The sequence below is a fragment of the Protomyctophum parallelum genome (assembly GCF_964188405.1).
Source record: "Protomyctophum parallelum genome assembly, chromosome: 8".
Classification (NCBI taxonomy): domain Eukaryota; kingdom Metazoa; phylum Chordata; class Actinopteri; order Myctophiformes; family Myctophidae; genus Protomyctophum; species Protomyctophum parallelum.
The window spans coordinates 25,290,391-25,313,384 of NC_139703.1; the positions used below are offsets into that span (position 1 = coordinate 25,290,391).

At 39.5% G+C, this 22,994-nt stretch overlaps 3 protein-coding genes across 4 annotated transcripts in view; 1 reads left to right on the forward strand and 2 right to left on the reverse strand.

The window, feature by feature from the left end:
• LOC310862525 (uncharacterized protein) overlaps window positions 1-2,145 on the forward strand; it is an 81,510-nt gene extending 79,365 nt beyond the window's left edge. For both annotated transcript variants that reach the window (XM_083770461.1, XM_083770462.1), the window contains one exon: window positions 205-2,145. In XM_083770461.1, the coding sequence (XP_083626587.1) occupies window positions 205-351 (147 nt within the window). In that variant the 3' untranslated portion in view covers window positions 352-2,145. The remainder of the gene's footprint in view (window positions 1-204) is intronic.
• Window positions 1-22,994, reverse strand: part of LOC310863098 (MYG1 exonuclease-like) — a 293,850-nt gene that overhangs the window by 189,744 nt on the left and 81,112 nt on the right. The gene's annotated exons all lie outside the window — the stretch shown is intronic.
• Window positions 6,478-8,300, reverse strand: LOC310862972 (leucine-rich repeat-containing protein 3-like; the record flags this gene model as incomplete). The annotated part of the gene is made up of 2 exons (XM_083771095.1): window positions 6,478-6,867; window positions 7,791-8,300. 2 exons carry the CDS (start codon window positions 8,298-8,300, stop codon window positions 6,478-6,480), a joined length of 900 nt encoding a protein of 299 aa, XP_083627221.1.

A 22,994-nucleotide genomic window follows, 5' to 3' on the forward strand; every position in this document is an offset into this window, starting at 1 on the left:
GCAGACCTACAAGCTCGTAGCGCGCCACCGAGTGGCGCGCTACGAGCTTGTAGGTCTGCTATTTTAGAAAAATGACTGTCGACTTGTCAGTCGTCAGTCGTTTTTTTTTTGGAAACGTAGCTTTTTCAGAAAACTGTCAGGTCAAAATGAGTTAACTGTTGCACCCTTAATCGTAACACTCTCTGTCTCTCCCTCCCTCTATAGAGACACACAGGACAGTGGGGAAAGACAGTCATCGAGTACAGATCACAGAAGACATCCCGTCTCCCCATTGTAGACATTGCCCCCATGGACATCGGCGGAGCGGACCAGGAGTTTGGCGTCGACGTGGGCGCCGTCTGCTACTTGTAAAACAAACGAGAGGGAGATCGAGAGATGAAAACCTGAAGCAAAGGAAATTACAATAAAGAATAGAGGAGAAAGGAAAAAAGAAAAAAAAATGAAATGAGAGAGGACCACACTTCCAAAAACAAAAAAGCGGAAGAAAGAAAGAAAGAAAGAAAGAGAAAAAGAAAGATCAAGACACTTTAAAAAAAAGAAAATTAGACTTTTTTTTTTCTACGTAAAAAAGTGCTTTTCCAAGTCGTACTCCTAGGATATCTGCACTGAACGGCACCAGCAATTTGTCATCTGTGATTCGTCCAGGGTTGCCTCACAATCACGCCATCATCCCCTAAAGCCAAGGACATCCAGCATCATCTCCCAAAATCCCCCCCCCCCCACCACCCCACCCCACCCCTTCCAAATGAAGAAGGAGCCATTAAGGTGAGGAGCATAAGGGAACAAGTAACAACACACCAGGGGGGGGAAAAGAGCAAAGAAAGAGAGAAAGAAAGTTGCGTTGGCGTTATTTATTTATTGTTTTTAAGGTTTGCATCCCGGGTGTGTGTCAAAATCTTGAGTGTGTTAACAAGTTAAGAAGCCCGCTCATGTAAAAAAAAAAGACCCTTATCCTCCAACTTCCACGCCTTCCTTCTTCTGTCCTGCACCCCCTCCCCCTCCCCCATGACCATTATGATCCACTAAAGAACACATTATCTCTTGTTGAAACCAAATGTCCAGTAGCTGTTTAAGTTAGTAAGTGCAGGTGATCCTAGTTCTTCCACCACCCCCCCAGTCAGTGTGTATCAGAAAAGTTACTGTGTATTATAATAAATAAAGGTCAAAAATGGTGCTATTGTTGTAAAACAGTCTGTATTTTTTAAACAACCGGATACACAATTATGTTATGTAGTGACTTGTATATATACGTATATATATGTATATGTGTGTGTATACATATATATACAGTTCTAGGAGAGTACATTTCACACTGGGACTTTGTATTTCAGTGTGATGAATGTCCCCCCGCCCCGCCCAGCGCTCCCCGCCATGCCCCCCCCCCTTCATTCCCTGCACACAAACACGCCCACCGTCGATTTTTGTTTTCAATTGTGTCCAATTTTGAACGAGTCCTGAATAGATTTTTTTTTTTTTAATTTGTATTAGTTTTATTTTCAGATTTTTGTTTTGTTTTGTTTATTTGTTTAGATATTGTAAAGCTACCTCACACGCACAAACACACGCACACACACACACACACAGCAACTACATAATATTAGCCCCCCACCCGCCCGCCCGCCCCCGGGAAATCCGTTTACAAATCCAGCGTGGGCAAATACGTCGTCGTGAGAAACCTGATCATGAAAGTCCAGCCTCTACTACGCCCCCGTCCCGTCCCGTCCCCTTCTGCTATGGCATCCCACTTCACTTCCTCCCATCCAAACCCTGGTTGTGCCCTCACATAGGATGTGCCCTCTGCCTTGGCATGCGCACGCACGCACACGCACACACACACACACACACACACGCGCGCGCACGTCTACGTGTGTCTAATGGAAGTGAACCTGCTGTAAGGCTGAACTGCCCACTGCGATGTCACCACACTATGCATCGCTCCCTTACAAGCCAGGGAAGCGTCCACTGCCGGGGCAGAGTGTCCATTCACGTGAGGTTGTGTATATTTTTTTATTATTAATAATAGTATTATTATTAATAATAATAGCATTATTATTACGATGATGATGATGATGATGATGATCATGACTTTGTTTTTGTTACGGTTTTGATTAATGTAAATTGGAAATAAAAGACAAAAACAAGTAACAGAGTGACGTCGCTTTTTTATTTTATTTTCATTCATGTTTTTTTTTTTTTTTTAGTTATGTATCCACAGAGCTGTTAACAAACTACTTGGTAAACTCCTGCGACATATGTGGAGACGCCCAGCGTCAGTGTGGTTGCCAGATACATTTCCAGGGGGGGGAAAACGGCTCAGAGCTCTCAAGCAGAGGCAGTGGAGCAATGGATGACATTAGGGGGCCATTTTGTTTTCGCTTCGTTTGTTGTCGAGCAAGAAAAAAAAATAAGTTTGACAAAAGCACGCGGAAATGGTTAATATCATGTAGGCCTACTTTTTGTTTGTTTGTTTTTTGGTATTATGTAAAATATTTTTTCAGTTATTTCAGTTTAGTGCAACGCATTATGGTAGAGTAGAATCACCGCAGACCAACACATTCTGTGATCTGATTGTGTCACCTTGTACTTATTTTCTCTTCTCATTTTAATTTTCTTGCCTGCCCTTTCTTCACCTTAGCAATAAAAAGGTTGAAGCATTTCTAGGAACAAAACAGAGCCATGTTTGTTTTATTTTTTTGTACTCCCACTCCCCACCACATCTTTTCCTTTTTTTTTTACATTCATTATTTAATGTATTGGTTTCCAAATCTATGATGTAATCCTTTTGTTAGGATAAATATTGACATACAAACAAGAGAGAAAACTGATCGACAGGACAAAATACATCACCAATAAAAAATACTTTATAAAAAAAACTACACACAGCCCACAGCCTGGGCTAAGGTATACAGCAGTGGCTCTCAAAACAACCACCCACGAATTGATATGTATTTGGCCGTGGACCCCCATCTGAAAATATTTTGTGCCAAATCTTGTACGGGGGAACAAGGTTTGTGTTGTTAAAATGAATAATGGAGTCATTGTTAAAGTGGTTAAACAGATTTTGATGCTAGATTAAGCTCATTTAGCTGCGTTCCCCACATCGAGAACCACTCTTCCACATTACATCCTATGACTAAAGCCTAATTTATACTCTGTAGTAGACAGTGTAGGTTGCAGAGAAGAACTGATTGTCAAGATAACAACACGTCACATCAGTTATTCTCATTCTGCCATGCGATGGAGTATAAATTAAGCTGAACATCGCCTTAAGGCAAATAAATCTAGAAAACTGCTAGTGTTACTTCCAGATTTGTGGCTTGCAAAACACTGATAACATTGAACCAATATTCTACTCGCAGATCATAACGCTACATCAATGCCTCATGACATGGACAGAGTATAATTTATTCCAACATGTGGTTGTAAAACACAGTTTACCATAGTGATCTGGTTGCTATACAGCTTCACTACAGTAGCTACCTTAACCCCAAGTAGTATTGTGTATCTTATGAGTTCTAATTCACAGCTTGCCTCTTGATTTACAGTAGGCTATACTCCATTGTACAAAGCCAGAAATAGCAGTCCTTCTCACAATGTGAGGGCTTGCAGATCTGCTATTGTCGTCATGCAACAACACCTAAAGTACAATGAAGTATAAATCGCAGCACAAGCTTCAGTCTGACAATATTTTGCTCTGTCTGCCAAACGGTACCCACAGACCACAAGTAAAACAATACAGTTTACGTAAAGCACCCTCAAAGTTTTCATTCAACTAGATAAATGTTCAACTACAGGTCCTATTTATCGGATGAACCTTTCCATTTGCTGCAAAACCTCAAATGATTTGGAAACTTCAGCATGAGAAAAAGATTCTTGTTGTCACGGGGCAACACACAATGATCAGGGACATTGCATACACACACACACACACGCGTGCGCGCGCACGTGCTACAAAGCTGCTGCAATAATGTTTATTGGTCAGTCGGTAACTAACATCTCACTTCTTTCTATAACGGACTGCAATAGTTTGAAACTTCACTGTAAAAGTGAATTGATTGTTATTTTGTTTTTTATCTCCAATCGTGGCAATCATCTTGATTGTGAGGGTGTCAAGCGCTGTGGAGGAGGAGAGGGGGGTTTGTACTTTGTAGCCTGGCTAAACCATCTCGGTTGTGTGAATTCACATTATCATGTCTGCGCTCAGGGCCCTATGATTGACAGACGCTGATTGGCTCTTCCACTTTTTGGCTTCTGCAAAACTGCCACCAATTCTCGTGACCGGGAGACAAACCTGCCATTGCAAAAAATCAATTATAGTCTTGGCCATTCCGGGCTATGTTTACCAGGCTAGGTTAATTTGTCTGTGCTGCTGTATAAGCAGTATATGCAGTTATAACCCCAAGTCGTAATTTTGAGTTTAATCTTAAAACCTCTTTGTGAGTGTTAGATTACTCGTATGTTAGGGGGGACGGTAGTCTCACGTAGCGAGTAATCTGTTTGACATTTCCGTTAACAAAAATACCTTTTTTTGTATTTATTCTTTCTGCTAAGCAGCAAGCTATAATCGTGATCATAAATAATGACAGCATTTGAAAATTGCGAGAAGCAGCAGTCTGGCCACGCGAGACTAGGGGGACGGTGGTTAGAAGACTTAATTGTTGCTAAATTGTTTCTGTATCCATTCCTACAAAAGGGAGGCTGCTGTGTGTGAATATCTCACAGGGAAGAGGGCCATATTCATCTAACGTCCAATAACCAGCAACTTAATAATTCAACCATTTCTAAATCTGGTGTTCATTTCTCTACATGGGAGACTGTACCGGGTACAGTATATATATATATATATATATATATATATATATATATATATACACACACACACACCAAGCTGTCATGGCCTCCATTCAGTCTTGCTGGTGCTTGGTGATAGCTCACCTCCTTCTCCTGTGAATAATGATCAGACTTCCTGAGAGCACACTTACATGATTAAGATGAATGCTTGTTTACCCTCATATAACTAGCATTGAGTGTTAAATGTACTTCAATTAACAGACTACACAGGCTGTAGGCACAACTCAAGCACTAGGAATTAACCTAATACTGTACGACGAGCACATACATACAGTGCCATGACACGCTTAAAACGACACTTTTTGCTGTTGACCGTTGTATCATTAAAACACCAGGGCGCACGCACACACACACACACACACACACACACACACACACACACACACACACACACACACACACACACACACACACACACACACACACACACACACCTCCCTCTTGACCTGACAGAAGCATGAATATTGCATTTGAAGTGTTCATTATAGGTCATGTGTTTTTGACTGACAGCCATAATTAAAGCTTAATGAAAGATAAATCAGACAGCATGGTGAGCCGTGATGAAAGGGGGAGGGGGGGGTGGCTTGGGGGGGGACGCTGCACGGTTGCAAACATGAAAGGAAAAGCTGTTGCTTTTCCCCCCCTTCTATACATTCTCTTTTATGTTTTATCCTTTTCCATTTAGCTTTTTATGTACTGCACTTTCCCTCTTTCATTCCGTACTCTATCCTCTCATGTTCGTTTGTAGGAGACATTAAATAATCATACAAATATTTAAATATTTGGAAATAAAAATATATTGAAATAAAAAATGAAATATTGCAATGTGGAATGCAACAGTTGGTCTTATCTCGCCAGCGCCTCGTTGTCCAATCTGACTCCTTGCGGTGGAACAGTCCAGAATCAGTCCACACAGATCCAGTGGTGGAAAGTAACTAAGTACATTTACTTAGTCACTTGAAACGGGACATTCTGCTCAATGAGTAGTTTTACCTTTTGGTATACATGTTCATGCCAATACTTTTATACTTTTTACTCAAGTACATTTTAACTTGTAACAGAGTAGTTCTACATTGTAGTATTGACACTTTTACTCAAGTAAAACGTTTGGGTATACTTTGAGTACCAGCGCACAGATCCACCGTGCCGGCTCAAGGCCAATTCATATAGTCCAGTTTTCTAGCACTCACGCCACATGTCTCCCTGTTTTTACTAACCACCTTTTCGGTGGTCACCTCGTCGCCGAAAGACCTGGAGCACGAACAGGCGGCCTTTTCAGAAGCCTGGGCACCATTTCATTTAGGGTATATGATCCTGTCGGGAGCGGATGATATCATTACGTCATGTTGTAGTATTGTTTTGTAGGCGACAGGCAGGAACAACAGGCGGCAACTTCCTTTTCCCTCAAACCGATTTTTCTCAATAAAAGCTACAGGCTACAGGAGAGCTTTTATTGAGAGGGAAAAGGAAGTTGCCGCCTGTTGTTCCTGCCTGTCGACTATACAAAACAATACTACAACACGATGTAACGATATCATCCGCTCCCGACAGGATCACACAGACTTTTGAAACAAGAGACCCAGGCTTTCCTCCGAGGTGGTGGAAAGCCTAGGGTGAGGCAAGGTTTTAGAAGCCGGTGCTGAGCGTGTCCGTCTCGGTGGGCGTGGACTTGCGCGGGCTGGGCAGGCTCTTCAGGTACTCCAGGTGGCGGCGGGCCTCGGCCTGGTTCTGCCGCACGTAGTACACCACGTACACGATGACCATGAGGAACCAGGCAAACATGGTCACCAGCATGGCCACGTCGGTGGTCTTCCGCTGCAGCGAGCAGAAGTTCACGCCCGAGTCCAGCAGCCTGACCAGCGGCTGTCCCCGGTGCTCCCCCATCAGGGACGACGCCGCCGCCCCGGGGTCCTCGGCCCACCGCGCTCCCGCCACCTCCCCGAGGGCGTGCGCCGAGCTCTCGCACACAATGCCATTCACCGTCTCGGGCTCCAGGTTCAGCGTCTCCATCAGCTCCTGCGGCAGTAAAGCGTTGATTTGGACAGCGACATTTAGATTTTCGTTTATCAGTAGTTGTAGAAGCCAATGTGGAAGTGCCGACAAAAGAGCCACAACAGTAGTCATAGTCATTTTTGAAGCATAAAACTTAATTTATTTTGAGTCATGTTTTAGTCATCTGAAATGTTTTAGTGTTCGTCTAGTTTTGGTCAACTAAATATCGTAAGGTTTTAGTCAACAAATCTGCAGTTGATTTAGTCGAGTGAAATGTATTTTGGCTGTGCCTTGATGTTGTCATAATGGCTGATTTTACAATTGGTTGCATGCAGAAAATAGCAGATTGTGAGCTTGTAGATCGGATATTTTCAGCATGAATTGATTGTTATTTTGTTTTTTATCTCCACTGCTGGTGGCAATCATCTTGATTGTGAGCGTGTCAATTGCTGTGGAAGAGAAGAGGGGGGTTTGTAGCCTCGGTTGTGTGAATTCACATTATCATGTCTGCGATCAAGGCCCTATGATTGACAGACGCTGATTGGATTTTTTTGGCTGATTTGGACACTTTTTGGCTTCTGCAAAACTGCCACCAATTCTCGTGACCGGGATGGTTTACCAGACAAAGCTGCCATTGAGCCCCATTATAAACTTCTCAAATTTGAAAGCACTATATTTCTAAAACTATGAAACATTTCAAAGATTCCTTTTCAGGCAAACATGTCCACTGTAAGATTAACCTAAATAGGTTTGAATGGGGTTTCTAGGTGTAAGTATGTAGGACTATTAGCATGCCAAAGTTTGTGCTATTGCCATTGAGAAAGTAAAAAGTAACCAAACTTAAAATGTCTTTTAGTTCTACTGGATCTCTTCCCCACTAGTCCCTCCCTAACATTTTAGTTTACTTTCTATTTAGTTTTCTTCAGTGAAAAAAAAACAACACTAACCTGCAGTGCGCAGTCGCAGTGCCACGGGTTGTGGTAGAGGCGCATCTTGGCGCGCGTGCTCCCGAACTCCTCGCGCGAGGCCCGGCGCAGCTGGTTGTGCGACAGGTCCAGCAGGCGCAGCTCGGTGCCCAGGTGGCGCAGGGCGCCCGACGCCAGCGAGTCGATGCGGTTGTGCGAGAGGTAGAGGTCGCGGAGGTGCACCAGCTCGCGGAAGGCGCCCTCTGGGATGGAGCGGATGTAGTTGCGCTCCAGGTGCAGCGAGACGGTCTCCGGCGGTATGCCCTCGGGGACCTCGCGCAGCCCGGCATCGTAGCAGAGCACCGTGTTGGTGTCCCAGGCGCAGTGGCAGCCGTCGGGGCACTGGTGGTCGGAGCGCACCTGGCCCACGCACAGGGCCGAGAGCAGCAGCAGCGACGCGCAGAGCCGCGACGAATGGAGGTCCCCTCCTCTTCCCTTCCTTCGTCCCCTGCTGCTGCCGATACGTCTCTCCTCACAGCAGCCAGTGTCCATCGCTCCACCATAGCCCCCTGACGACGCACGCCAGCAGGCCCTCCTGACCACCTCACACTCTGTCTGCCGTCGGTGATGATGCCACCAGAACCTGCTGGGAGGCTGGATGAAGGAGGAACATGGTTTTAGTGTACTGAAAAAGCATAACAAATAAAATACATTTTATTTTAAGTCTCGGATTAAGGACTTTGCCTTTTTTTATTTTGGTAGCGAGTGAGTCATTCTTTTGCCACTTTTCTTCTATGTTTTTGAGACCACCGCTCCTGCAGTTAACCCCTCTCTCTTGTATAGGCACACTACATCACAAACACAAGTACAACACGCCCAGCACACACAATAGCAGACACTTAACATTATAGTTAATAGTGCTCAGTGTGAATGGCCCTATTAGGCCTCTCAACAGTGCCACTGTAGGTCACCCAGTCGTATTGGACGGACGGACGCAGCCAGTCATTGGAGCGGTTAGGCACCGCTCAAAAAAACGATTCTCCCTCCAGGAACCAGAAAATAAAACTCCACCCCCCCCCCCCCCCCCCCCCCGCCTCTTTCCCTTGAACACCTGACATGTGGGGGAGACATTTTCTTCCATAGGAGAAACAAAAGGTCAGTGGGTGAAGAGTTTGGAAAATGGAATGAGATTAAGCTGATTTATCTGATAAAGACGCTGACGCTGTACAGCCAGAGGCAGGGGGTTACGGCAGGTCAACAGTTTCTCAGTAAGGAACTAGAAAAAGTGCCCTTCTGGGCACAGGTCTCCACCAGGTTATCCACAGATCCGTGCAGTTAGAGGTAAAAACACTTTTCGGCCAGTTATAGCGCCACCTTGAGGCTGAGTTGAAATTGTTCATGTGGCATTTCGTCCTCGGCCTAGTGGGAATGTGCGTGCACAATTTCACGGAAATCACGCGATGTGTTCATGATTTGCAGCATTTTGTTTGAAACTGAGCACTCCTGTGAACTTTGGAAGCCAATCTTAACCAATCAGGATGGAGTCTGAGAAATCTGAAAGACCCGTTTCGTTGAATGGCTCTAGAGAGACTGTGTACTAATTTGCGTGATGTTTGGACAAAATCTGTAGGTGTACTGTGAAAAAACTTGTTTTGCACAAAGCGGCCTCCTGGTGGCGCTATAACAGGCCGTTCTGGAAAGTTTGGGGCAGAGGTTCATCGTTGGCATCCAGGGAGTGTGTGTGCAAAATGTGGCATCGACCGGGTTAACGGTGGCCGAGATTAGCTGTTCACGGACACACGGACACACGGACACACGGACACACGGACACACGGACGGACACACGGACGGACGAAGTGCAAAACATACTCTCCCCACATGCCTTCGGCCTGGTGGAGACAATCATAAGACATCACTGTGACACCATATCAGATTAATATGTGGCTTTATCACATCTCGCTAAATAATTGAGGTGCTGCTCACAAACGGCCTAAAGGACAGCATAACATCAAGTCGGGGATAAGTAAATAAAAAGGGCCGTGCCTGGCAGCAATAATCAATCGATAAGCCAGACTCCTTGTCCTTGCTATACACTATCATCACAGACAAGAACATCAATCGTGTCCCACAGTGTCGATAAGCAACACAGCTGGAGTAAAACTAATGGAACACGTACACACACAGTATACAGTATAGGCCTACTGTATATCACCTGTGGCTTTTTGCTGTTTTTTGAGACAACCAGGACAATTCTTTCCAAACCATTCAATTTGGGAGAATATGGGAGGATGGTCTATACCGTCTACTCAAATGTTGCTGTGCACAGAGAGAATTTGATTTCAAGACCGTGTTCTTAAATGTCATGCACATTCTTCCTGCTGTCTCTCAGTCTATATCTAATATCATAAAAACATGCCGTAATCCTGGTCTCTAAACTGCCTCCCCCTGGCCAGCCGGGGCGCCTGATGGAGGGGAAAGGAACTGGTCGGAATAACGTGTCCCTTCCACGCGCTACGTCCGCCCGGGGAAATTCCCCTCTGTCAGGTGAAAAGAAGCAGCTTGGATTCCTCATGCATAGAAGGAGGCATGAGGTCAGTCCGCTGCCCCCCAGGTTGGCAGAGGAAGTGTAGCGCCCAGGATTACATTAGATAATTGGCACTGGGTGAAAAAGAAAACTGGGTTACAAAATCGTGGGATAAAAAAATTAAGAAAAAAAAATATCATAAAAACAACTTAAAATGTTTAGGCTGCAATGGCCTATGCTTCTATAGCCTAGGTGACAGTCATTTCAACAAAGCCTGGCCGACAGTGCTGCATCAATATTATATAATATAATACATATGCTAATGAACGATAAGAACAATATTTACTTCAATAGCCTATAGGTAACAGTCATTTCAAAAATCACACCTGTGTGATTTGAGCGGTGCAACTATATATTTATTGTTATACAGTAGTTACTGTTCTGTACTGTGCTCTACTGTACTTGGATTATTTTCTGATAAATTATTTGAGAAATGACAGATTTACCGTGTGGGGGTCCCCGGAAAATCCAGACCCCCAGGAATGGGTGTCATATTTAAGTGTCATGCCACCGTGTGGCCCATCCCTCATGGGATTATATGACATCTAGTCCTACTAGTCCTACATACAATATAGTGCTTTCAAATTTGAGACATTTACAATGGGGCTCAATGGCAGACATTGGCACGCCAAAAAAGCACATTCACCTAGAAACTCCATTCACACTTTTTTATTATTCAGCTTACTGTGGAGACACATGCTGGAAAGTTTTACTTTGAAATGTTTTATAGTTTCTGAGTTATTGTGGGCTCGCCACAGCGAGCACACACTAGTTACTCTCAGTTTATATTTATTGTGGGCTCGCCACAGCGAGCACACAATAGTTATTGCCAGCCTATATTTGTGGGCTCGCCACAGCGAGCACACAATAGTTATTGCCAGTTTATATTTATTTATTTATTCCAATTTCCGCCCTTTTTTTTGGCACCTAACTACTTCCGCATACTTTATACTAGAAATGTTGTTCAAACTTCAAACTGTTCAGCTCTTTGCAGTCATTTATGCTAACATTTGAATTTTTACAAAGTTTTATACTTTTTATACTTTTTAACTTTTTAACTTTTTTTTACATTCTTTATAGTGAGAGTCGATGGAAGAAAGGTCCCATTTTTCACAGTTAACTTTTTTGAGCTCTTATTACTCCGTCATACTTTCACTTTGAAACTTCATTCAAACTTTATAATGTTCATCTATCTTTGAACTTTAATTGGTGAAAAAGTTGTTTTGAAAAAGTTTATACTTTTTAAAATATTTAACTTTATTTATAGTTTTTTCCTCCCATTGACAATGTATGGGATTTATCTCTAAATCAACCTCACTTTTGCAGCCTCATTACTCTGGCATACTTTGTCGTAGAAATTTAAACTTTAGAAAGCTCACACGACTCTGGACTGTTTCGTGGTTCAAACCGTATTCGAATACGTTAAACGGTTTTTCCGAAATCACAGTTCAATCGCAGGCCGTTTCGCCTAATTAGTGCCAACTTAGAGTGCGGGGCTTCTTTGATTAGAGTGCGGGAACAGAAAATCTTTCCTTGAAATTTTACCAAACAAATTGTCGTCCCGGCCAAAATATTCATTTTACACGCATGTTCTTTGGTCATTTTGTAGCCACACATGTCCTCTTTCACACAATGTGACCACCAAAGCACAGAGACATACAGAATGTGAACTACGGCCTTTTAAGTGACACAAATACAGTCAAGCTGCTCATTGACCTCAATTGTAAAATCTTTACGAGGAAATTATCGCGATGACAATTCTTAACTCGCTCTTATAACGACATTTTCGATCGTACCAACACCACAATCACACATGGTGTACCTCAATATCTCAGGCCACTCACAGCGAAAAAAATATTTGCATTCGACTTTTACTTTTTGCGATAGAGCAATTTGTTCGGGCATAGTTTCCCCCCATTCAGGACCAAGTTGCGCGCCACTCCCAGTCTTTTACACTTCCACAGCTGAGACATATAAAGTCTTAATTACAGGGCTGAAATTAAAGTTACAAGATCTCAATGAGTTGCTCTGCGATACCTTGTGGGCTTGTAGGTCTGCTATTTGTGCAATTGGATGGCCTTTACACAGCTCTCGCAAGAGCACGCACGCACGCACGCACGCACGCACGCACGCACACACCCTGTCTTCCTATTGGCTGGCCTTTACACAGCTCTCGCAAGCGCACGCACGCACGCACGCACGCACACACACACGCACACACGTTTATAAAAAAAATACTTTCATAAAAAAAAAAAAAAAAAAAAAAAAAGGGGGAAAAATTAAAAAAATTAAAAAACATTTAAAAACTAAAAACATTTAAAAATTAAAAACTTTAACTTTTTTTTTTAAACTTAAAAAGAAAAAACTTTTAATAAAGAACTTAATATTATTATTATTTTTACATTTAAAGAAAAATCTTAGACCATTATCAATAATCATTGTGTTTATGCTTTTAAAGATAGGCCTATATGCTATTTGAACCTTCTTTTTACATGTAAAAGTATGCTATTTCTGTTAAGCTCATGAATGCTTTTATATGTATACTTCATTGGATTTACTCTTTTTTTCTTTTTCTTTTTTACCTTTTCGTAATTCATCAAGAATACATTGTAAAGCATTATTCATACATTACAAATCATTAGTAGACAGTAATACTTTAATTACTTTATTCTGCCACTTTTTGGGCATCATACTACTTCCACATACTTTATTCCGCTTTATGCAGTTATTTATGCTTATTCTTTTTACCAATTTTTATACATTCTTTTTTTAAACTTTTCTTTCAGCTTTAATACATTTTCTACTGTACATTATATACATTGCGTCTTTTGGCGAGCCCACGCAGTTTCTGCAGGGAACTGCTTTCTAGTTTAACTTAAACGCCCAATGCATTCTCTATGGCAATAGCACAAAATTTGGCATGCTACTAGTCCTACATACTTACACCTAGCAACCCCATTCTAGCCTACTTAGGTTCATCTTACGGTGGACATGTTTGCCTGAAAAGGAATCTTTGAAATGTTTCATAGTTTTAGAAATATAGTGCTTTCAAATTTGAGACATTTAACATGGGGCTCAATGGCAGCTCTATAGGCACGTCAAAAGTCACTTTCACCAAGAAACTCCATTCACACTTTTTATTATTCAGCTTACTGTGGAGACACATGCTGGAACTTTTTTTTATTTTTATGTTTTGTAGTTTATGAGTTATTTAACTTAAACGCCCAATGCATTCTCTATGGCAATAGCACAAAATTTGGCATGCTACTAGTCCTACATACTTACACCTAGCAACCCCATTCTAGCCTACTTAGGTTCATCTTACGGTGGACATGTTTGCCTGAAAAGGAATCTTTGAAATGTTTCATAGTTTTAGAAATATAGTGCTTTCAAATTTGAGACATTTAACATGGGGCTCAATGGCAGCTCTATAGGCACGTCAAAAGTCACTTTCACCTAGAAACTCCATTCACACTTTTTATTATTCAGCTTACTGTGGAGACACATGCTGGAACTTTTTTTTATTTTTATGTTTTGTAGTTTATGAGTTATTTAACTTAAACGCCCAATGCATTCTCTATGGCAATAGCACAAAATTTGGCATGCTACTAGTCCTACATACTTACACCTAGCAACCCCATTCTAGCCTACTTAGGTTCATCTTACGGTGGACATGTTTGCCTGAAAAGGAATCTTTGAGATGTTTCATAGTTTTAGAAATATAGTGCTTTCAAATTTGAGACATTTAACATGGGGCTCAATGGCAGCTCTATAGGCACGTCAAAAGTCACTTTCACCTAGAAACTCCATTCACACTTTTTATTATTCAGCTTACTGTGGAGACACATGCTGGAACTTTTTTTTATTTTTATGTTTTGTAGTTTATGAGTTATTTAACTTAAACGCCCAATGCATTCTCTATGGCAATAGCACAAAATTTGGAATGCTACTAGTCCTACATACTTACACCTAGCAACCCCATTCTAGCCTACTTAGGTTCATCTTACGGTGGACATGTTTGCCTGAAAAGGAATCTTTGAAATGTTTCATTGTTTTAGAAATATAGTGCTTTCAAATTTGAGACATTTAACATGGGGCTCAATGGCAGCTCTATAGGCACGTCAAAAGTCACTTTCACCTAGAAACTCCATTCACACTTTTTATTATTCAGCTTACTGTGGAGACACATGCTGGAACTTTTTTTTATTTTTATGTTTTGTAGTTTATGAGTTATTTAACTTAAACGCCCAATGCATTCTCTATGGCAATAGCACAAAATTTGGCATGCTACTAGTCCTACATACTTACACCTAGCAACCCCATTCTAGCCTACTTAGGTTCATCTTACGGTGGACATGTTTGCCTGAAAAGGAATCTTTGAAATGTTTCATAGTTTTAGAAATATAGTGCTTTCAAATTTACAATGGGGCTCAATGGCAAAAATGATGAAAAACGGCGTGCTATAGTATGCCGTACGATATGGTCCAAAATGATGAAAAACGAGGTAAAATTTTTTTTTAAACGATGGGCTATAACCCATCGTTTCTTTATTATTATTATTTTTTCAAAACCTCAAAAATGGTGAAAAACGGCGTGCTATAGTATGCCGTACGATATGGGCTATAGCCCATGGTCCAATATGATGAAAAACGAGGATATTATTTTTTTCAAAAATAAAAATAAATGATGGGCTATAACCCATCGTTTTTTTTTTCATTTTTTCATTTTTTTCAAATCCTCAAAAATAATGAAAAACGGCGTGCTATAGTATGCTGTACGATATAGGCTATAGCCCATGGTCCAAAATGATGAAAAACGAGGATATTATTTTTTTCAAAAATAAAAAAAAACAATGGGTTATAACCCATCGTTTTTTTATTATTTATTATTTTTTCCAAATCCTCAAAAATGATGAAAAACGGCGCGCTACAGTATAGTATGCCGTACGATATGGGCTATAGCCCATATCCTCGCGGTGTATAGCGGTGTATGAGAATGGGTGTTGCGGAGGAGAGCATTCCTCTCATCCTCAACACAATGCATTCTCTATGGCAATAGCACAAAATTTGGCATGCTACTAGTCCTACATACTTACACCTAGCAACCCCATTCTAGCCTACTTAGGTTCATCTTACGGTGGACATGTTTGCCTGAAAAGGAATCTTTGAAATGTTTCATAGTTTTAGAAATATAGTGCTTTCAAATTTGAGACATTTAACATGGGGCTCAATGGCAGCTCTATAGGCACGTCAAAAGTCACTTTCACCTAGAAACTCCATTCACACTTTTTATTATTCAGCTTACTGTGGAGACACATGCTGGAACTTTTTTTTATTTTTATGTTTTGTAGTTTATGAGTTATTTAACTTAAACGCCCAATGCATTCTCTATGGCAATAGCACAAAATTTGGCATGCTACTAGTCCTACATACTTACACCTAGCAACCCCATTCTAGCCTACTTAGGTTCATCTTACGGTGGACATGTTTGCCTGAAAAGGAATCTTTGAAATGTTTCATAGTTTTAGAAATATAGTGCTTTCAAATTTGAGACATTTAACATGGGGCTCAATGGCAGCTCTATAGGCACGTCAAAAGTCACTTTCACCTAGAAACTCCATTCACACTTTTTATTATTCAGCTTACTGTGGAGACACATGCTGGAACTTTTTTTTATTTTTATGTTTTGTAGTTTATGAGTTATTTAACTTAAACGCCCAATGCATTCTCTATGGCAATAGCACAAAATTTGGCATGCTACTAGTCCTACATACTTACACCTAGCAACCCCATTCTAGCCTACTTAGGTTCATCTTACGGTGGACATGTTTGCCTGAAAAGGAATCTTTGAAATGTTTCATAGTTTTAGAAATATAGTGCTTTCAAATTTGAGACATTTAACATGGGGCTCAATGGCAGCTCTATAGGCACGTCAAAAGTCACTTTCACCTAGAAACTCCATTCACACTTTTTATTATTCAGCTTACTGTGGAGACACATGCTGGAACTTTTTTTTATTTTTATGTTTTGTAGTTTATGAGTTATTTAACTTAAACGCCCAATGCATTCTCTATGGCAATAGCACAAAATTTGGCATGCTACTAGTCCTACATACTTACACCTAGCAACCCCATTCTAGCCTACTTAGGTTCATCTTACGGTGGACATGTTTGCCTGAAAAGGAATCTTTGAAATGTTTCATAGTTTTAGAAATATAGTGCTTTCAAATTTGAGACATTTAACATGGGGCTCAATGGCAGCTCTATAGGCACGTCAAAAGTCACTTTCACCTAGAAACTCCATTCACACTTTTTATTATTCAGCTTACTGTGGAGACACATGCTGGAACTTTTTTTTATTTTTATGTTTTGTAGTTTATGAGTTATTTAACTTAAACGCCCAATGCATTCTCTATGGCAATAGCACAAAATTTGGCATGCTACTAGTCCTACATACTTACACCTAGCAACCCCATTCTAGCCTACTTAGGTTCATCTTACGGTGGACATGTTTGCCTGAAAAGGAATCTTTGAAATGTTTCATAGTTTTAGAAATATAGTGCTTTCAAATTTGAGACATTTAACATGGGGCTCAATGGCAGCTCTATAGGCACGTCAAAAGTCACTTTCACCTAGAAACTCCATTCACACTTTTTATTATTCAGCTTACTGTGGAGACACATGCTGGAACTTTTTTTTATTTTTATGTTTTGTAGTTTATGAGTTATTTAACTTAAACGCCCAATGCATTCTCTATGGCAATAGCACAAAATTTGGCATGCTACTAGTCCTACATACTTACACCTAGCAACCCCATTCTAGCCTACTTAGGTTCATCTTACGGTGGACATGTTTGCCTGAAAAGGAATCTTTGAAATGTTTCATAGTTTTAGAAATATAGTGCTTTCAAATTTGAGACATTTAACATGGGGCTCAATGGCAGCTCTATAGGCACGTCAAAAGTCACTTTCACCTAGAAACTCCATTCACACTTTTTATTATTCAGCTTACTGTGGAGACACATGCTGGAACTTTTTTTTATTTTTATGTTTTGTAGTTTATGAGTTATTTAACTTAAACGCCCAATGCATTCTCTATGGCAATAGCACAAAATTTGGCATGCTACTAGTCCTACATACTTACACCTAGCAACCCCATTCTAGCCTACTTAGGTTCATCTTACGGTGGACATGTTTGCCTGAAAAGGAATCTTTGAAATGTTTCATAGTTTTAGAAATATAGTGCTTTCAAATTTACAATGGGGCTCAATGTCAAAAATGATGAAAAACGGCGTGCTATAGTATGCCGTACGATATGGTCCAAAATGATGAAAAACGAGGTTAATTTCTTTTTTTTAAACGATGGGCTATAACCCATCGTTTTGTTTTTTTGTTTTTTTTTCAATACCTCAAAAATGATGAAAAATGGCGTGCTATAGTATGCCGTACGATATGGGCTATAGCCCATGGTCCAATATGATGAAAAACGAGGATTAAAAAAAAAATCAAAAATTAAAAAAACGATGGGCTATAACCCATTGTTTTTTTTATTTTTTTCAAATCCTCAAAAATGATGAAAAACGGCGTGCTATAGTATGCCATACGATATGGGCTATAGCCCATGGTCCAAAATGATGAAAAACGAGGATAAAAAAATAATAATCAAAATTCCAAAAACGATGGGTTATAACCCATCGTTTTTTTTTCATTTTTTCATTTTTTTCAAATCCTCAAAAATGATGAAAAACGGCGTGCTATAGTATGCCGTACGATATAGGCTATAGCCCATGGTCCAAAATGATGAAAAACGAGGATATTATTATTTTTTTAAATAAAAATAAACGATGGGCTATAACCCATCGTTTTTTTTTCATTTTTTCATTTTTTTCAAATCCTCAAAAATGATGAAAAACGGCGTGCTATAGTATGCCGTACGATATAGGCTATAGCCCATGGTCCAAAATGATGAAAAACGAGGATAAAAAAAAAAAAAATCAAAATTCTAAAAACGATGGGTTATAACCCATCGTTTTTTTTTTCATCTTTTTCATTTTTTTCAAATCCTCAAAAATGATGAAAAACGGCGTGCTATAGTATGCCGTACGATATAGGCTATAGCCCATGGACCAAAATGATGAAAAACGAGGATATTATTTTTTTTTTAAATAAAAATAAACAATGGGCTATAACCCATCGTTTTTTTTTTCATTTTTTCATTTTTTTCAAATCCTCAAAAATGATGAAAAACGGCGTGCTATAGTATGCCGTACGATATAGGCTATAGCCCATGGTCCAAAATGATGAAAAACGAGGATATTATTTTTTTCAAAAATAAAAATAAACGATGGGCTATAACCCATCGTTTCTTTATTATTATTATTTTTTCAAAACCTCAAAAATGATGAAAAACGGCGTGCTATAGTATGCCGTACGATATGGGTTATAGCCCATGGTCCAATATGATGAAAAACGAGGATATTATTTTTTTCAAAAATAAAAATAAACGATGGGCTATAACCCATCGTTTTTTTTCTTTTTTTTCAAATCCTCAAAAATGATGAAAAACGGCGTGCTATAGTATGCCGTACGATATAGGCTATAGCCCATGGTCCAAAATGATGAAAAACGAGGATATTACTTTTTTTTTAAAAAACAAACAAACAATGGGTTATAACCCATCGTTTTTTTAATTTTTAATTTTTTTCCAAATCCTCAAAAATGATGAAAAACGGCGTGCTACAGTATAGTATGCCGTACGATATGGGCTATAGCCCATATCCTCGCGGTGTATAGCGGTGTATGAGAATGGGTGTTGCGGAGGATGAGAGCATTCCTCTCATCCTCCGCAACACAATGCATTCTCTATGGCAATAGCACAAACTTTGGCATGCTACTAGTCCTACATACTTACACCTAGCAACCCCATTCTAGCCTACTTAGGTTCATCTTACGGTGGACATGTTTGCCTGAAAAGGAATCTTTGAAATGTTTCATAGTTTTAGAAATATAGTGCTTTCAAATTTGAGACATTTAACATGGGGCTCAATGGCAGCTCTATAGGCACGTCAAAAGTCACTTTCACCTAGAAACTCCATTCACACTTTTTATTATTCAGCTTACTGTGGAGACACATGCTGAAACTTTTTTTTATTTTTATGTTTTGTAGTTTATGAGTTATTTAACTTAAACGCCCAATGCATTCTCTATGGCAATAGCACAAAATGTGACATGCTACTAGTCCTACATACTTACACCTAGCAACCCCATTCTAGCCTACTTAGGTTCATCTTACGGTGGACATGTTTGCCTGAAAAGGAATCTTTGAAATGTTTCATAGTTTTAGAAATATAGTGCTTTCAAATTTGAGACATTTAACATGGGGCTCAATGGCAGCTCTATAGGCACGTCAAAAGTCACTTTCACCTAGAAACTCCATTCACACTTTTTATTATTCAGCTTACTGTGGAGACACATGCTGGAACTTTTTTTTATTTTTATGTTTTGTAGTTTATGAGTTATTTAACTTAAACGCCCAATGCATTCTCTATGGCAATAGCACAAAATTTGGCATGCTACTAGTCCTACATACTTACACCTAGCAACCCCATTCTAGCCTACTTAGGTTCATCTTACGGTGGACATGTTTGCCTGAAAAGGAATCTTTGAAATGTTTCATAGTTTTAGAAATATAGTGCTTTCAAATTTGAGACATTTAACATGGGGCTCAATGGCAGCTCTATAGGCACGTCAAAAGTCACTTTCACCTAGAAACTCCATTCACACTTTTTATTATTCAGCTTACTGTGGAGACACATGCTGGAACTTTTTTTTATTTTTATGTTTTGTAGTTTATGAGTTATTTAACTTAAACGTCCAATGCATTCTCTATGGCAATAGCACAAAATTTGGCATGCTACTAGTCCTACATACTTACACCTAGCAACCCCATTCTAGCCTACTTAGGTTAATCTTACGGTGGACATGTTTGCCTGAAAAGGAATCTTTGAAATGTTTCATAGTTTTAGAAATATAGTGCTTTCAAATTTGAGACATTTAACATGGGGCTCAATGGCAGCTCTATAGGCACGTCAAAAGTCACTTTCACCTAGAAACTCCATTCACACTTTTTATTATTCAGCTTACTGTGGAGACACATGCTGGAACTTTTTTTTATTTTTATATTTTGTAGTTTATGAGTTATTTAACTTAAACGCCCAATGCATTCTCTATGGCAATAGCACAAAATTTGGCATGCTACTAGTCCTACATACTTACACCTAGCAACCCCATTCTAGCCTACTTAGGTTCATCTTACGGTGGACATGTTTGCCTGAAAAGGAATCTTTGAAATGTTTCATAGTTTTAGAAATATAGTGCTTTCAAATTTACAATGGGGCTCAATGTCAAAAATGATGAAAAACGGCGTGCTATAGTATGCCGTACGATATGGTCCAAAATGATGAAAAACGAGGTTAATTTCTTTTTTTTAAACGATGGGCTATAACCCATCGTTTTTTTTTTTTTTTTTTTTTTTCAATACCTCAAAAATGATGAAAAATGGCGTGCTATAGTATGCCGTACGATATGGGCTATAGCCCATGGTCCAATATGATGAAAAACGAGGATTAAAAAAAAAATCAAAAATTAAAAAAACGATGGGCTATAACCCATTGTTTTTTTTATTTTTTTCAAATCCTCAAAAATGATGAAAAACGGCGTGCTATAGTATGCCATACGATATGGGCTATAGCCCATGGTCCAAAATGATGAAAAACGAGGATAAAAAAAAAATAATCAAAATTCAAAAAACGATGGGTTATAACCCATCGTTTTTTTTTTCATTTTTTCCAAATCCTCAAAAATGATGAAAAACGGCGTGCTATAGTATGCCGTACGATATAGGCTATAGCCCATGGTCCAAAATGATGAAAAACGAGGATATCTTTTTTTTTTTAAATAAAAATAAACGATGGGCTATAACCCATCGTTTTTTTTTCATTTTTTCATTTTTTTCAAATCCTCAAAAATGATGAAAAACGGCGTGCTATAGTATGCCGTACGATATAGGCTATAGCCCATGGTCCAAAATGATGAAAAACGAGGATATTATTTTTTTCAAAAATAAAAATAAACGATGGGCTATAACCCATCGTTTCTTTATTATTATTTTTTTTTCAAAACCTCAAAAATGATGAAAAACGGCGTGCTATAGTATGCCGTACGATATGGGTTATAGCCCATGATCCAATATGATGAAAAACGAGGATATAATTTTTTTCAAAAATAAAAATAAACGATGGGCTATAACCCATCGTTTTTTTTCTTTTTTTTCAAATCCTCAAAAATGATGAAAAACGGCGTGCTATAGTATGCCGTACGATATAGGCTATAGCCCATGGTCCAAAATGATGAAAAACGAGGATATTACTTTTTTTCAAAAAAACAAACAAACAATGGGTTATAACCCATCGTTTTTTTAATTTTTAATTTTTTTCCAAATCCTCAAAAATGATGAAAAACGGCGTGCTACAGTATAGTATGCCGTACGATATGGGCTATAGCCCATATCCTCGCGGTGTATAGCGGTGTATGAGAATGGGTGTTGCGGAGGATGAGAGCATTCCTCTCATCCTCCGCAACACAATGCATTCTCTATGGCAATAGCACAAACTTTGGCATGCTACTAGTCCTACATACTTACACCTAGCAACCCCATTCTAGCCTACTTTGGTTCATCTTACGGTGGACATGTTTGCCTGAAAAGGAATCTTTGAAATGTTTCATAGTTTTAGAAATATAGTGCTTTCAAATTTGAGACATTTAACATGGGGCTCAATGGCAGCTCTATAGGCACGTCAAAAGTCACTTTCACCTAGAAACTCCATTCACACTTTTTATTATTCAGCTTACTGTGGAGACACATGCTGGAACTTTTTTTTATTTTTATGTTTTGTAGTTTATGAGTTATTTAACTTAAACGCCCAATGCATTCTCTATGGCAATAGCACAAAATTTGGCATGCTACTAGTCCTACATACTTACACCTAGCAACCCCATTCTAGCCTACTTAGGTTCATCTTACGGTGGACATGTTTGCCTGAAAAGGAATCTTTGAAATGTTTCATAGTTTTAGAAATATAGTGCTTTCAAATTTGAGACATTTAACATGGGGCTCAATGGCAGCTCTATAGGCACGTCAAAAGTCACTTTCACCTAGAAACTCCATTCACACTTTTTATTATTCAGCTTACTGTGGAGACACATGCTGGAACTTTTTTTTATTTTTATGTTTTGTAGTTTATGAGTTATTTAACTTAAACGCCCAATGCATTCTCTATGGCAATAGCACAAAATTTGGAATGCTACTAGTCCTACATACTTACACCTAGCAACCCCATTCTAGCCTACTTAGGTTCATCTTACGGTGGACATGTTTGCCTGAAAAGGAATCTTTGAAATGTTTCATAGTTTTAGAAATATAGTGCTTTCAAATTTGAGACATTTAACATGGGGCTCAATGGCAGCTCTATAGGCACGTCAAAAGTCACTTTCACCTAGAAACTCCATTCACACTTTTTATTATTCAGCTTACTGTGGAGACACATGCTGGAACTTTTTTTTATTTTTATGTTTTGTAGTTTATGAGTTATTTAACTTAAACGCCC